We start from the raw sequence: 15,406 nt of genomic DNA, 5'->3' as shown, positions 1-15,406 counted from the left end.
CATTAAACATGGGAAAAAGCAGAGAGTTGTCTGAGGAGGCAAGACAGACATTAACAGTCAAGCTTGGTCATTGTAACGGTGACAAGACCATCTTCAAACAGTTTAATGTTCTTGTGACCACTATTGCCAATATTATCAAGAAGTTTAGGTCCCATGTGACTGTAACTGACATCTGTAGATGTGACTGCACAAGAAAAAGCTGACTCAAAAGATGAACAGAAAGACTATGAATGATGGAAAAAGAACCAAGGAAAACTTCAATACACGTCCACACTGTCCTCCAAATTCTAAGTACAATTCATCGATGGCTGGATTAAATTGTAATCCATAGTAGAAAACCTTGAAAAGACCCCACTTCTATATGAGAAATACAAACAAGCTCTGAAGTTTGCCATAATGCAGATTGTTAAGCCATGATACATCTGAGAGAATGTCCTTGTGGGTAGACAAAACAAAATAAGAGCTTTTCAGTAAACCATACCAACTCTCTATTCACAGTAAAAAAAATGAAGCTTTCAAAGAAAAGAACACCATCCCTACCATCAAACACAGATTAGGTGTAGTGATGTTTTGTGTTTGCTTTTCCAGCTTCTTTCAGCTTGTGCAGAGCACAACAAAATCAGAAGACTATCAGGGCATTTTGGTGTGAAATGTAGAGATCAGTCTTAGGTCAGGAGCCCTCCAACTAGATAATGACCCAAAACATACTTCAAAAAGTACCCAAGAATACTGAAGAAAAAAACACCATGCCATTCTGAAGTGACCTGCTATGAGTCCTGATCTCCTGAAAAAGCTGAAAGTTGCAATTAGGAGAAGGCACCTGTCAAATCTAAGACAACTGAAGAAGAATGGGACAGACAATCAATTAAGAAATGTAGATATCTAACTCAGAAATATAGAAAGTGCTTGACAGCAGTTATTGCTTCTGAAAGCTGTGCTGCAAAATATTGGATTAAGGGAACTAATATTTTTGCCCATGCCATTTTCACTTGTTTAATTATTTAAAATAATATGTTCGGTCATAAATCAAAAACAAAATTTCTGTTCTTTTATAAAATGTGATTTAAAGAACTGTAGATACCAGACACTTCTGCCAGTTTCAGTTTAGATCAGAGAAAAAAAGTTTGGGTTTTTTTTTCAAGTGAAGGGCTACTAATATTGTCAATCATATCTGTGATCTTTTGAAAAATCTTAGCTGAGATAGGTATGTGTGATGCACAATTTTTAACAGAATTACATCGTGGTTTGTACAAGTTGATACAGAGTGTGTCTTGTTAATGTTTGCCTGTCATGCATTTCTAATTAGAAAGTCCTATTATCAATGTTATACTAAATCATCTATCTAGGAGTGCACTTGTTGACAAAAGTCAGTAAGAGTCTGGAAGTTCTGTACATATGTCCATCATTAGTGAAGAGTATGTTTTCAATGTTAGGTACTGATGAAAGATTAGATGGAAAATTAGGAAAGTTGGTCAGGTTCCTTTTAACAAAGTTTTTCAATTTAAGAAGAATGTTTTATTAGAAGATTGTATCTAAGGTGTAACTGATCAAAGGATTTTTGGGTACAAATTGACTTCTTAGCATCCTCCATGACTATACTATTTTGGGCAAGTGTTGAGTCATCAGATTACTAGAACTAATTAGTAATGGCAGGAGTATAAATTAAAAGCATATTTAGATTTTTCAGCAGAATTTCTTTTCCACTGTGAAACAAGATGGCATATTTTCTCTAGTTTCTGCTTCCTTCCCTAGTCTCAAACTACATGCAGTATATTGTAATCCAGAAATAAAATTTGAAATTAGTAGTCCCATGCCAATATCTAGTTCAGTACTTTGAAAAATTGCCTTTGTATCCATGGCAATTTCATATACGTATTTAAAAAATGAATTGTTATATATAGAAATACTCTGAAAAAGACATAGAAACTTTGGTAGGATAATCATTTTAGTAATGTTGATTGTTTGGCTAAGGTGAAATAAAGAGATTGTCATCTTGTTTGACACTTTCAACTATAATACAAAAACTAATTTTGAATTGATCTTTCATTTTTTTTTAACTATAGGTAATGATCTGTATGGAAACAATTACAGAAAATAGAAACATTGCAGGAAGAGTATGCTTGTATTCAAGTTAATCCTGAACCTAGAAATCCAACAAATATTTTTAATTAAATTCAATCCATGTGGTAAGTGTGGTGTTTTATGCATTAGTATAAAATAGATCAATGAACAATATTATCAGCATAGAGATTTTGTTCAGTTGCTTTCTTCATAGTGTGATGGACGACCAGCTATGGACTCCGGTCGCCACCCCCAGGTCGCTAGGAGGAGCCCTCCGGACAGCATATTCGTGCCCCGAGTTCCAGCAGGGCCTCATGGACTTTGTAGTGTTGTGACACAGCCCTGCTGGATACCTTGGGGGCCGCCAGGAGTCGCTGTAGGGGGGCTAGTGGGCTCTTGCATGCCCTATAACCCGGGAGTGCGTCACAGTCACGTGACTGGAGGAAGCGACGTGCTCCCGGGATGAAAAGGACTGTTTACCCTGACCCGGAAGGGATAAGGACTTGGGGGTTTGGCCAGGAACCACTTCCGGGTCAGGGGCTATAAAAGGACTCTGGGTAAGCCCAGACATTTGAGCTGAGCTGGGAGGTAGGAGGGCGAAGTGTCTGGGAGTGGAGGATTGGATTGGTTTATTGAAATAGTTTATTATATATGAGTGTAGTGTGGAGAGTGCTTGGTGCACTGTACAATAGAAAAATAAAATATTGTTGTACTTTCACCTGGTCTCAAGAGTGGTACCTGAGGGTTCGAGAGGTGGACAAACGCCTTATCTGCGACAATAGTCAATAGTCATGTCCGAGGATTGACTGGACTATGAGGACACCTCACATGCAAACGTTAGTGCAAATCAGTGCTCAGTGCTTTTATTAAAAAAAAAAGTGAAAAAAGTACAGTCTTCAAATAATCCAGAAAAATAATTCTAAAATTGGAAGTTAAAAGTCCCATAAATAAATATATCCAAAAACAGGTTAAAATCTAAGGTTAAAAACATAGTCAGGTTCTGTCTAGTAAAACTCTCATGAGCCACGGTGCATTCCTCTAGAAACCACATCTCTGCTGCTCGCCCATCAAGGTCTACTCAGACAGCAGAGACACATAACGACAAGCGCAGCCATTTTTTTATTGGCTTGTGATCCTATCACCCTGTGAACCCTACTCCTTTTTTCCTGCCACCACCCCTCTGCTTTCAACAGGTTCCCACTGGAGCAGTTGGACTCTCCTCCTCCTAGTACCCTTAGCAGCATTAACCAGGCCCTGTGACCATCGACTGCTTGTTTTTTTCAGGGCCCCATTCCTGACTGCCGCCCTCCTCTCTGCAGCAGCACTGGCTCAGCCATGATTCTAATTTTTCCCTTTCCTTCTCTTTAATCTCCCTTACAGTCTTTTGCTCTGTTCAACCCATCTTAATCATGGACTCACTTTAAACTCCTACAGGTGCAGCCTGCTAATTACCATCTTCATATCAAATACACTTAATCCAGATCATTGTTTTACTGGTAAGATTCTAGCATGACAGAGTTGGATGCAACCAACACTAGAAGGGTCACCATTCTTATGCAGAGCCCCATCCTTGATCACAATACGGCTGTCAGTTCTCACCACTTAATCAAGCATGCATGTCTTGAGCATGTGATAAAAAAAAACTAGAGTTCATGAATAAAGGGATAAACAGACATGGGGAGAACATGCAAACTCCACAAAGAGTGAGAAGGCCCATTTTGAAACCCATTAATTCATTTCTATTTATAAATGTTCGGTAAAGGTAAAAGCATGGTTTAGCTGAAGAGCCTGATCATTCTGAGAATCCTGCTTGGCTGTTTGTTTTGAGTGTGTCAGCTTTCTACTGTTTGAGCCTGGTATTCAAAGATCTACCGTAAGGGTTCCAAACTGACTTGAACCTGGGGATTAGAGAGATATCATTCTTAGGTTAAGTTTCAAAACCTTAGTCACTATGGCCCCACTGCGTTTGAGGAAACATTTATAGTTGGGTGGAGAAACAAGTATGCTCTGCTGACACAGATGTTCCAGCACTTACCACTTTAGAAGCTCATTTTTTAAATTCACTCATTGTCCAGGTCCTCTGCTAGTGTGCAAAGCCACTGGTTCAGCTGGTTCTTCATTTATGACATCTCTGAGGCAAAGTAAGTTTAGTACTTTCAAGGTAAGATCCACAATTTATTAACTGAAAAACGTAAGCCATCCCATTTGAGACAGGCTGCTTTTGGAGGTGGATCATCCCTCATCAAATCATATAATTGATTATACATTTGTGAAACCTCAGCACACAATACCCAGGACACTTCACTCAAGCAGACAGACTCTGAGGACAACAACACTGCATTTCCCATTTTCAAGAGAAGATCTGCATCGACAGACATATGATCCCACTGCAGCTGCCATTTGAGTGCCCGATCACCCAGCCCAAAGCCATCCATCCATTTTCCAACCCACTGAATCTGAACACAGGGTCACGGGGGTCTGCTGGAACCAATCCCAGCCAACACTGGGCACAAGGCAGGAACCAATCCTGGGCAGGGTGCCAACCCACCACAGGACACATACAAACACACCCACACACCAAGCACACACTAGGGCCAATTTAGAATCGCCAATCCACTTAACCTGCATGTCTTTGGACTGTGGGAGGAAACCGGAGCACCCGGAGGAAACCCACGCAGACACGGGGAGAACATGCAAACTCCATGCAGGGAGGACCCGGGAAGCGAACCCAGGTCTCCTTACTGTGAGGCAGCAGTGCTACAACTGTGCCACCGTGCCACCCAGCCCAAAGCCAAATATGTAGAATATACCATAAAATGCTGCTGTGCTACTTTCAGAACACAGCCCACCAATTTGTGTGCATCAAATCAAATCTTCAGAGTTGTTCAGTTTGAAGATTACTAGGAAGGGTCTATGCTGGACTTCGCCAATTAACATATTCCAAACTTATGTATTGAACTGGGATACTTACACCTTCTTCTTACATTTGCCACTTCAGCTCACACTACTTATGGTATATTTATGTAAATTATCTCTTTTTCAGGTAATATGTGGTTATTGATTAAGAGTGTTTTTGTTGTATTACCTTATTATCTTAAGTGATTCCTCAGTAAAATTATACAGATGCAAATTTAAATTCAATAAATTAACCTGATCAATGGAAAACATGAAGGCATGCCCTTTAAGCATTTAACTGGATTTTGTAAACTGTCAAATTTATGTAAATAAAAGCAACTATGAGTGTGAACACAGGAAAAGCACTGTACAATTATTTGCATTTATAAAATTTGTTTCTGAAAAAATGTTTGTCCAATAAACTGATCAAGCAGCTGATGTAGATTTTAAGAGTGAAATAATAAAATTAACTGTTTTAAATCTATTCTTTTGCAATGTTCCTTTACTATGATGCCATAGAGGCTTTAAAGGTGACATTAATAGGATTACAAAATACCCACCGTTGTAGCACATGAAAGGTTTCTCTTCACTGCAGTCTGAGTCATTCCAAGAACCATCGGACTGGAGCACTGCACATGAAAACTCTCGTCTCCAGTTTGTATATGTGAGGGGACTTTTGTTTGACCACTGCCAGTTATCATTTTCATGGCTGAGACCAATCCAATAACCTTGATCTTGTGGTGGTTTTTGCAGCTTCTGATTTTCTGTTTGGTTCTCCACTGTCATCAAATCTGTGTAGTTTGCTCTGCAGTACCTCTGGGCATCAAGCCATGACAGTGAATATTCTACCAAGTCGAATGATGTGGTCACTTTAGACTCTAAGAAACAATGTAAGCAGAATTACAATAATGCAAATATTAACTTGACTATTTTATTAACCTTTTTATTTTATTAACCTGATTATTCCTCCTTTCCTTATATTTGTATTCATTGCAAACAAGCTTTAATTGAGAAATATTGTTGTAATAACTAAAAACATTATACAGAACCTTACTGTTAGTGCAGAAAAAGTAGTTCTTTTTCCCACAGAAATCATCATTCCATGATCCATCTGACAAAATCTCCACACATGCTTCATTACGAAGATAATTATCTGGCTGATTTTGTGTCCAGATTTGAAATATTGAATTCTCTCCATCAGACCACTTCCAAGGGTTGTTGAACAGACCAATCCAAAATGGACTGCCTTGTGCTTTCTCCATTATCTGCTGATTTTCATTCTCATTTCTTATACTGACCAGGTCTGTGTAGTTCACTTGACAGTAGTTCTGAGCACTGCTCCAGTTCATTCTGCTATTTATCCAAACATATCTCTCATTTATGTTGCTATTTTCTGTGAATACAGAACATATAAAGAAACTGTGTTTAAAAGAGAGCAAAGTAATAAAGGTCCTCCTAATTTGCCATGGCATTTAAACAGAAGAGTAAATAAGATTTATTTTTTAATTTTGTGATGTCTTCTTAATTCCTGATTTTGCATAACTCAAATATACTTAATTAATTTGTGTACAACTTTGCTGTAATCTTAAAAATCAAAAAGCTTTATGATTTTTTAAAATTTCCATCTAGACATTACTAGCTGGAACACCTCCTCGAATAAAAAAAAAATGGGGAGAAACCATCTTTTTGAAATTCAACATGGTTAAGCACAACCCACAATGAGACAAAACAATTTCTAGATAAAAGAAGTAATCAAGTGAGACAATTAAACTATTACGCAAATTAGTTGAATAGAAAATAATGCACCTGTGGACTTAGAGGAGATCCTACTTTGACTGGTAAAAAAGTTTATGTGTGATGATGTCTTCCCTATGTTGGTGCTATTTTTTTTGGGTTGCCACCATCCCATTACAATCCCTCTTCCTAATATGCCATATAGCCTATATTTTAAGATGGACCAATGGCAACACACATGCAAAATTTAGTGACAATCAGTTCAGCTGTTTTTGAGGCATTGGCAAACCAACAAACAGTCATCCAAACAATTTTTGATTTTACGTACTGTATATACATGAATCACATGCAAATGGCTATTAGAGAGGTGCAGCATGATTAGATTTGAGGATGTGTCTTCAGGATCAAATGACCAAATGTTTGTAATTTGCCCACAGCCTTGTCAAACATGGACTGTATAAAGCAACACCTTTCTGGATATTTCCTGATATTCTTTGTTTCTGTTTCTTTTCTTTTAAAAAGTATCTGTTGCTGCTCTGGGATAGTTACTCCTGTTGTGCTACTGTAGCTATCGTTTCAAGGTAAGAAGCATGATCTTTTGTGAGACAGAAATGCAGTGTAACATACATATTTAAGTAAATTTTGCAGAAATCACAACTTGTGAAATTTTGAAAGAATGGGAGAATGGATTGCTAACAAATTAGCTTGTAATGAGAGAGTATGCCCATAATACAAGTATAAAAAAAGGATATATAAACATTCTGTCTAGTAATCTTGTTTGAATTTCCAGTTGCTATTCAACCTAATGTACATATTTTTAAAATGCATGAGAACAGTACAGTGCCATGGGAAAATCCAAGCATACACGGGAACAACATTCTATGACTCTGGGAGTGTGAGGAAGTATAACTGACAATGGAGTCACATTGCTGCCACTGCTTTTTAAAATGTATGTACAATTAAAAAGGTAACGATTTTCACATAATGTGACACAGTAATGGCTATCTAGAACTCTGTTTCGTGGTGCAATTAATTGACTCTGATATTTAAATAAAAATATAATACTTAACTGTCACTGAGAATAAATTACTTCAACTGTTCAAATTTCTCACTTCACAACATTTAATGCTTCAAAGAAGCGGGATCATCCTCCTTCATAATCCAAACACAGCTTGGACATGTCAAATGACTTGATGTGAAATCTCGAATATACTAACATGCTTACTACAAAAATGCAGACCAACTTAACTGATGGACATCGAGTTGGCTGCTATTGAAGACAAATGGGCAAAATTGAACAGAGATAACCAAGCTCTGCAGTAAACTATATCCCATCATGATTTGAGAAGAACACACTTCATAAAGAGGTTGCTGATTAACTAAACTTGATGATCAGGAGGACAAGCCTCACATTTTTGTACTTGATTTTGGGAGTTAGGGATGGGGTTGACTTGGTTTTGGGCCTCTCTGCCTGTTGTTGTTTTGCAGTATTTTTTTTTTTTTATATTTCACACAGTGCAGTGAGTCAGCTGCTGGGCTGTGGTTTGTGGATTGGTTGGGGATGGGGATACAGATTGGGAGGGTCCAGGAATGGTTTTGGGAAGTTGTCTGACCTGAGGGGGCCTGGGGTTTTTATATTTCATAATTTGGATATCACAGTTGTGCTGTGCAAAATCTGTAAATTTTGGTCTATATTTTCATTTTATTTTGCTCAAGACAAAACAACAGATGAACTTAAATACAGATCACTTGCATGAACAGTTAGCATCAAAGGCAATCTGTTTTCCTGAATTATACCACTATCAATCACGGTACCATCTGTTTGAACTGAGCAGGAATTCAGAAGATGCCTCAAGCTGTACTGATGATTTTATCACCTGTGAAGGGAAGGGCACCAGGACTAAATTGGTTTACAGCTTGAGACAGGAGATTATTAAAAAATTAGAAACTTAATTGCTTGAAAAAAATGGACATATTTCAAATAGATTAAGGAGTCTGGGTGAATTCATCCATCATGTTGACAGCCAGCTAGTCAGAATATCTAACAATCATGTGTTGCAAAACCCTGCGTGATAAATATGGCTCGTCTGAAGAGCAACATCAGAAGAGAACAAAACAATGTCAGAGGAGGGCAAGAGCAACATCAGGTGAGGGCACCAGCCACGTGCAACCGCTTTCATCTGATTGTCAGCAAAGCATCTTATGAACAATGTCGAGTGCTAGATCAATGCCACCCTGGGACATTCATCCTTGATATCTTTACTTTTTTGTAAGCTTTTCCTAAAGACTATATCCAGACTTTACTATCAGTCTTATTTTCTATGATTCCTTTTTCTATTTGGTGTTATTATTCATGTAATAAATACCATGCTACTTTTAACTTTCTATAATTTGTCTTCATATTTAGAGTCATTGTGGTAATAAGGTCATTTTATTAAGGCCACCTGGGGCAGTTGGACATTTGCCATACACTCCATGCTAAAAGGTTTATTAAGGGCTGAGGTGTGAGCTCCACCCAATAGTACGGAACAGTACGTAAAGTATGGTATTCTTGGTTGATAAATGGCCTATAGCCATGGATGTTGTCCCTTTGTATGTTTGAATATATTCCTAGAAACAAAACTAATATTTAGGTCAGAGATATATTTAAAATATCATATGTTGTTCATGCTCACAATAAGTAAATCTCTTGATATGCTAAGAGAGTGACAAGTTGTGTTATTCATAGGGCATTTGTATGGTTAAAAGTAGTAGAGAATAACCAGCCATGTGCGCGCCATTCATAGGGCACTGTTGAGGTTTCTGTGTGTATGTGTATATCTATATATATAGCATGTGTGTGTTAATCTTAAGGTGCGACAGCAGACCAACCCGGTAACGAATCTGGTCAGTACACTTATCCCTGAAGAAAATAGGGTAACTAGAGGGAAATATCACGATAACACAACCACTTTTTCATTTTTAGTGTCATATATCAATTTCATTTGTCCAAACTAATTTTGGTTAATCTATATGGATAAAATTGTAATAGTTTTGTCAGTCTTTTGAATTGTTTGCCTACGTTTGATGTTATTTATCAATGTTGAAAACTATAGACCTCATTTGAATCCTCAGATTGCATCTTGTCTGTTTGTTTGTCTGTCTGATTGTGTGTCAATCATGCAAAAATGGCTAAGCTGATTTTCATAAAATTTGGCTTGTAGGTCGCCATTGGTTCACCGTAAAATATAAGTTATATGGTGTTCAAAAATTGCTTTGAAGAGGGGTGTTGTAATGGGGCAACCTAAAAACTGTGATCTTAATGAAAGTTTGCAAATATAATAAATCTTAAAATTCAGGATACATGGTATTTCAAAAATTTCATTAGGAATGGTGGTTGTAAGTGGGGTCTGGGGGCTTGAATCACAGGTTAGTCAAGTTTAACGAAATTGTACATGTATACTATTGTTGATTCAATGTAAAATCTGGTCGTCAAGGCCTTTCAAAAGTTCCATTATAAAACAGATTTGTAATGAGTATGACCAAAATTTAATTTCCATGCCAACAATAATAAAACTATGCATTACTGCAAAACAGCTGCATGGATGTTAATGAAATTTTGCATGTATATTACATTAACCCAACTTAACATACAGAGTTTACAGAATTTCAAAAAGTTCATCATGAACAGGGGTTCAGTGGAGTAAACAACACAAAAACCAGTAGTTTCGTACAGCTCAGTGATTAAATAATTCAATTAAATGAGCCATCTAATTTATTAATGTAGAATTGAACATGTGTTTATGAAACCACAGTAAGCCAGGAAGTAGGAAGAAGTAGTGTTTATGGTTCCAAACCAGCAAGGAGTTACCACAATTATGAAATCCATTCATACACAAAAAGAACAAATTCTCTGAGCGCAGATAAATTGATTGCTATCAGTGAAGTAATATAGATGAAAGATGGGACACATGCATCCAGAAATAGCCAAAGGGTCATTATTTCAGAAATGCATAAATATTTGCTTTCTTACCTTAAATCAGCAGCTATACCACATTCACTTCAGAAGGGGTCCACCACCTGAAGCTAAGCGTGTTCGGGCCAAGCCAGTACTTGGTAGGGAGACTATATAGGAAAAGCTTGGTTTGATGCTGGAAGAGTTGTTGGTGAGGCCAGCAGGGGCCCTTTCCCTGTGGTCTGAATGTGGACCTCAATGCCCCAGTGCAGTGATTGGGAACACTGTGCTGTTAAAATTGCGCCATCCTTTGAATGACATGTAAAAGATCCCTGGGCATCCTCTGTAAAGAGTAGGGTGTGTCCCGATATCCAGGCTAAATTTCAACAGGTACTTCGGTGTCTTAAAGGATGTTTAATATTTTTCAAGCTGAAGTTATTTCTTCACAGTCATTGTATATATTAGTTTGCCACATGAAACTGCATTCCATAATGAAGTATATTTTATACATTTTAAAAAATGACTAGCCTGCTTTTACGCTTTGTAATGGAACTGAAGGGTAATATGGTCCTATTATAAAGAGAAGCTGAATATGTCCAGTTTGGAGTAGCAAAGTATTTTGTGTAAGAAAACGAGCCTTGTGCATTTCTGAAGCAGGCTTGTGATAACAAAAGTAAACTGAAATTTTTGTCCTTCATCATTTTCTTAAAGTAAAGATGTGTTTCATGCTCATTTGTGTACCTTCAGCAGCTGCCATAGGTGGGAGTTATGAAAACCCAATGCCAACAACCCAAACCCTAATGAAAATGGCACATATAAGTTTCACTGTATTACACTGCATTGTATTTTTTAATAAAAGTTTTAGATTTAAAAAAGCCACCTTTTCTAGGGTTTCAGCACACAGAATAAAAAGTCAGAGACTGCAATAGAGCAGATTAAAACACCACAAATCAATTATTGATTTTTTAAATGCATGATGAGTAGCCATTGTTGAGGATATGTTAATGAAAGAGCTGAGCACAATGTTTTTGACTGGGTAAATTCACTGACACTCACTGATGAGAAACAATCTGCAAATACCTGGGGAAAACAGGCAGACTTCATGTGGAGGCCTGGCACTGTGAGGCAGGAATGACAGCTCTGCACTATCACTATATAAAACATATGTACTGAACTTTCTAAACTGCAACAAGGTTAAACATAGATGAATGGCCTTTGTTAAAGTTGCCCAAGTGTGTATGTGCATGTGTGTGCGTTTGTGTGTGTATGTGTTTGCCATACAATGGACTGGCACCCTTCCAGTTTGCTGTTGGCCAGCATTGGTCACTATTGTGTCCCATTCTATTGCAATCTTTGTACTTTATCCATGAAAACATGAGATTATTTTTATTCTTTATCACAAATACAAACTACAAGATGTAAGTAACATATAAACCCATAATAATTTTTAGGAGGAACATTCCTTTAATCAAGACTCTTTACTTTTCCTCAATCTACAGTCCTTATGTACAATTTAATTCTTCTTCCTATAACAATTTCCAAGTCTCTATGTACCACCTTAGTAGGTTCTGGTGCTGTCGGGAGGTTATTAACCTCTTCACATACGTAAACATCAGAAAAATGTAAGTGCATTTTCATTTTTATAGCTCCACCCTTCAGTTCCCTACACATTTCACCTCCTCCCTGATAGTTCTTTTACTACAATACTGAAAGAATCTCTTTGGGTTATCTTTTGTCTCTTCAACTGCTTTTTAGCCTTCCTAATATTTTTTTAACTGTTTGAACAGTGGAACTGTTTTTATTTCAGGTTTGAAAAGCACCCCTCCATCACAACTAACCATCTGACTTATCTCTCTTACAGTCCAACTGCACATCCCCTTTACACATTTCTGAGCAAGACGTCTGTTTGCACTTCCTGACAGCAATGTTGTAATGCCCAGACATAATTTTTTCCTACACACTAAGACATTGTGCTGATCAGTTAGAACATCTATTTACAGAAATTTTCAGTCAGTCTTTGGCTCAGTGTAAAGTCCCTGCTGGTTTCATAAATATATAAAGTAAAATATCCATCCATCCATCCATCCATCCATCCATCCATCCATCCATCCATCCATCCATCCATTATCCAACCCACTATATCCTAACTACAGTGTCACGGGGGTCGTAAAATATTCTCTGTCTAAATAACACCTCTATAATAACTATTCTTTGCCATCTGAAAGCTTTCAAAAAGTCTCTCTTTGATCCTGATTGCTCTCCATGCCAACAATTTAGTTAAGAATGCAGTAAACATGGCTCTCTACTACATCTTACAGCATTTAGACACCTCATCTTCTTACACCAGAATTGTGTTTATAGATTTCAGAGCTTCTCCATAGCAAACCTCTCTGTATTGTGGAAGATGAATGTTCTCTTCATTCCCTTGTACTAATCCTTGTCTAAGGAGTTAAGCAGAAGTAAGCTTTAAAAACATGCTTTGCTGAGCAAACAGAAAAAATATTTGTCAGAAGGACTCAAGGTCTAAGCTTCCACACTGAGACTGCCTTATCACGTTTTCCCTTTGTTTACATCTGAATGCCATAACAAGGAGCCAAGGAATCAAGTTGCAAAAGGAGCATTGAAGGGGCTCAAGGATTGTGTATAATAAAGTGTTGACTGTTGCATTTTCATAATGAATGTTAAATCATGCATTCTAGGGGTTTAAAAAACTTGCCCCACCCAATAAACAGGGTTCAGAAGAGCCCTGACGCTGTCATGTAATATTGATTGCCTGCTTAATTCTGAAACCTGCTCACTGTGACGATGTGGAAACAATAAAGCTGCTATATGACCACACCTGCTGTCTTGTCTAAGTGATCGTCCACAGTATGAATTTGGACTATGCCATATACAGTATCTCTCACTTCCTAAGGAACACAGTTACACAGTGAGAATGTGTGAATATCAGCCAGGGTCCCCTCAAGTCTGTGCTCTGTCTCCCTTCCCCTCTCCACACCATAGTATGCACTTCCAGTGGCCCTTCTGGTAACCTGCTGAAGTTTGCTGATGACACCACCCTGATTGGTCTGATTACAAATATAGATGAGGAGCTGTATTAGGGGGGAGATGAATCAGCCTGTCTATTTGTGTACCCTCAACAATTTTAACAAACATTCCTTGAAAGCAGTAGAAATCATTGTGGATTTTGGGACACACTCCTCATCTCCTACATCCCTAGTTATAAATGGTGGCACTGTGAACAAGGTGGAATCATTAAAATTACTTGGCACCACTGCCGTGTTTTTCCTCAGTCAACTTAAAAAGTTTAATCTGTCCTAGTTAGTGCTGGTACAGTTTTAATACAGTTATTATTGTAAGCATCCTCACTTTCTCCATAACAATGTGGTATGCTGATGCATCTGATCACTCCAAACATAAATTGCAACATGTTGGTTGGACTGCAGAAAAGACTGTAAGCCTGAAACTGGACTTCATTGGTGTCCTGTATACATTATGGGTCAGGAAACGTAGTGGAAATATAATCTAAAACTACACTCACCCAGAAAAATATCTCTTTCAGTTATTACAATCAAGCAAATGTTTTCAGTCGCTAAAGGCAAGAACTCCGAGACACAGAAACAGTTTATTTCCTATTGCTGTCACTATGGTTAAATACAATCTCCAATTCATCTCCATTTTTTCCTGATTTCTATACTCCTCCATCCATTTTAAAATATGTCTATTTTGTGTTTGTTTTATAAAGATATATTATTCAAAAGCAGTGAAATTCTTCGTTACAATATTGTTTTATATATCTGTGTTTTGTGCAATATTTTTTTCATCACTACTGTATACAATGCTGTGGTGATGTCATTTATTGCAGATTGTGTTGTTTAATTTATATTTACCTTGTTATGTGTGTTGATGTAAAACCAAGAGAATATCGTAGCAACTGTGTTGCCTGGCAATAAAGTTCAAGTTAATTTCCATTTGGAGTTCTGTATTTTGGGGTCCTGCATGTTGTGGCGGGCAGCCATGACACCCTGAGTGTGGAAGGACTTGGGGAGAGAGTATTTTCAGGACAATTTCTCCCCCGGGCCGACAGAGGGCAACTCCCTTGTTTCCAGTGGGGCCACAGGTCATGAGCATGGGAGCTCAACCCTGCTGGGGCCTGTGGCCACTGCCAGGGGGCGCATGGACATTTTCAGGGCCCTATTTGGCCAGAAGAAGCTTGTTGTGCACCTGAAGTCCTTCCGAGTGCCCTATAAAAAGGACCATTCCCCACCATTCTTTGGCGAGAGTCGGGAAGAAGAGGACAAAGCCTGAGCAGGAGTGGAGGCGAATGGACAGGCAGCAGAGAAGGAAGTATTGTGGTGTGTCATACTGTGTCTTGGTGCTGGTGTATGTGCACAAGAACTATAAATAAATGGGTGTAGTGTGGCAGAACCTGTCTTGTGCCTGTATGTGTCCAGGTTGGCTTCACAATGTAAAATATTAAAATTTTCCCTACACATCTTCATCTGTCTTTATATGTAAAACCCTATCCCAATTTATCTTAGTTAATTGCTGATACATCTGTTCAAAATTTGCCCTGCTGCAATTAAACATAACTGTTTTCATTTCTATATGTGCCCTTCCAAAACACAGTGAAATTATATTATATTATGATCACTGGAACCTAATGATTTGATGATTGCTACCCTGAATTCTGTCCTAGTTATCACAAAATGCTCAATCTAGACAACTCATATTTTTACCATATTTTATTTAAAAACAGCCATTGATTACATCCAAAATGTC

General features: G+C 37.9%; 1 protein-coding gene across 1 annotated transcript in view; it reads right to left on the bottom strand.

The window, feature by feature from the left end:
- LOC114651437 (macrophage mannose receptor 1-like) overlaps positions 1–15,406 on the bottom strand; it is a 51,219-nt gene that overhangs the window by 14,733 nt on the left and 21,080 nt on the right. The window contains exons 4-5 of the mRNA XM_028801318.2: positions 6,011–6,349; positions 5,517–5,834 (exon numbers count right to left, since the gene is read on the bottom strand). Coding sequence (XP_028657151.1) covers positions 5,517–5,834; positions 6,011–6,349 — 657 coding nt within the window. The remainder of the gene's footprint in view (positions 1–5,516; positions 5,835–6,010; positions 6,350–15,406) is intronic.

Source organism: Erpetoichthys calabaricus, chromosome 1 (genome assembly GCF_900747795.2).
Source record: "Erpetoichthys calabaricus chromosome 1, fErpCal1.3, whole genome shotgun sequence".
Classification (NCBI taxonomy): Eukaryota; Metazoa; Chordata; class Cladistia; order Polypteriformes; family Polypteridae; genus Erpetoichthys; species Erpetoichthys calabaricus.
Note: the sequence above shows the minus strand (reverse complement) of the source record. Positions and strands in the feature narration are given on the sequence as shown.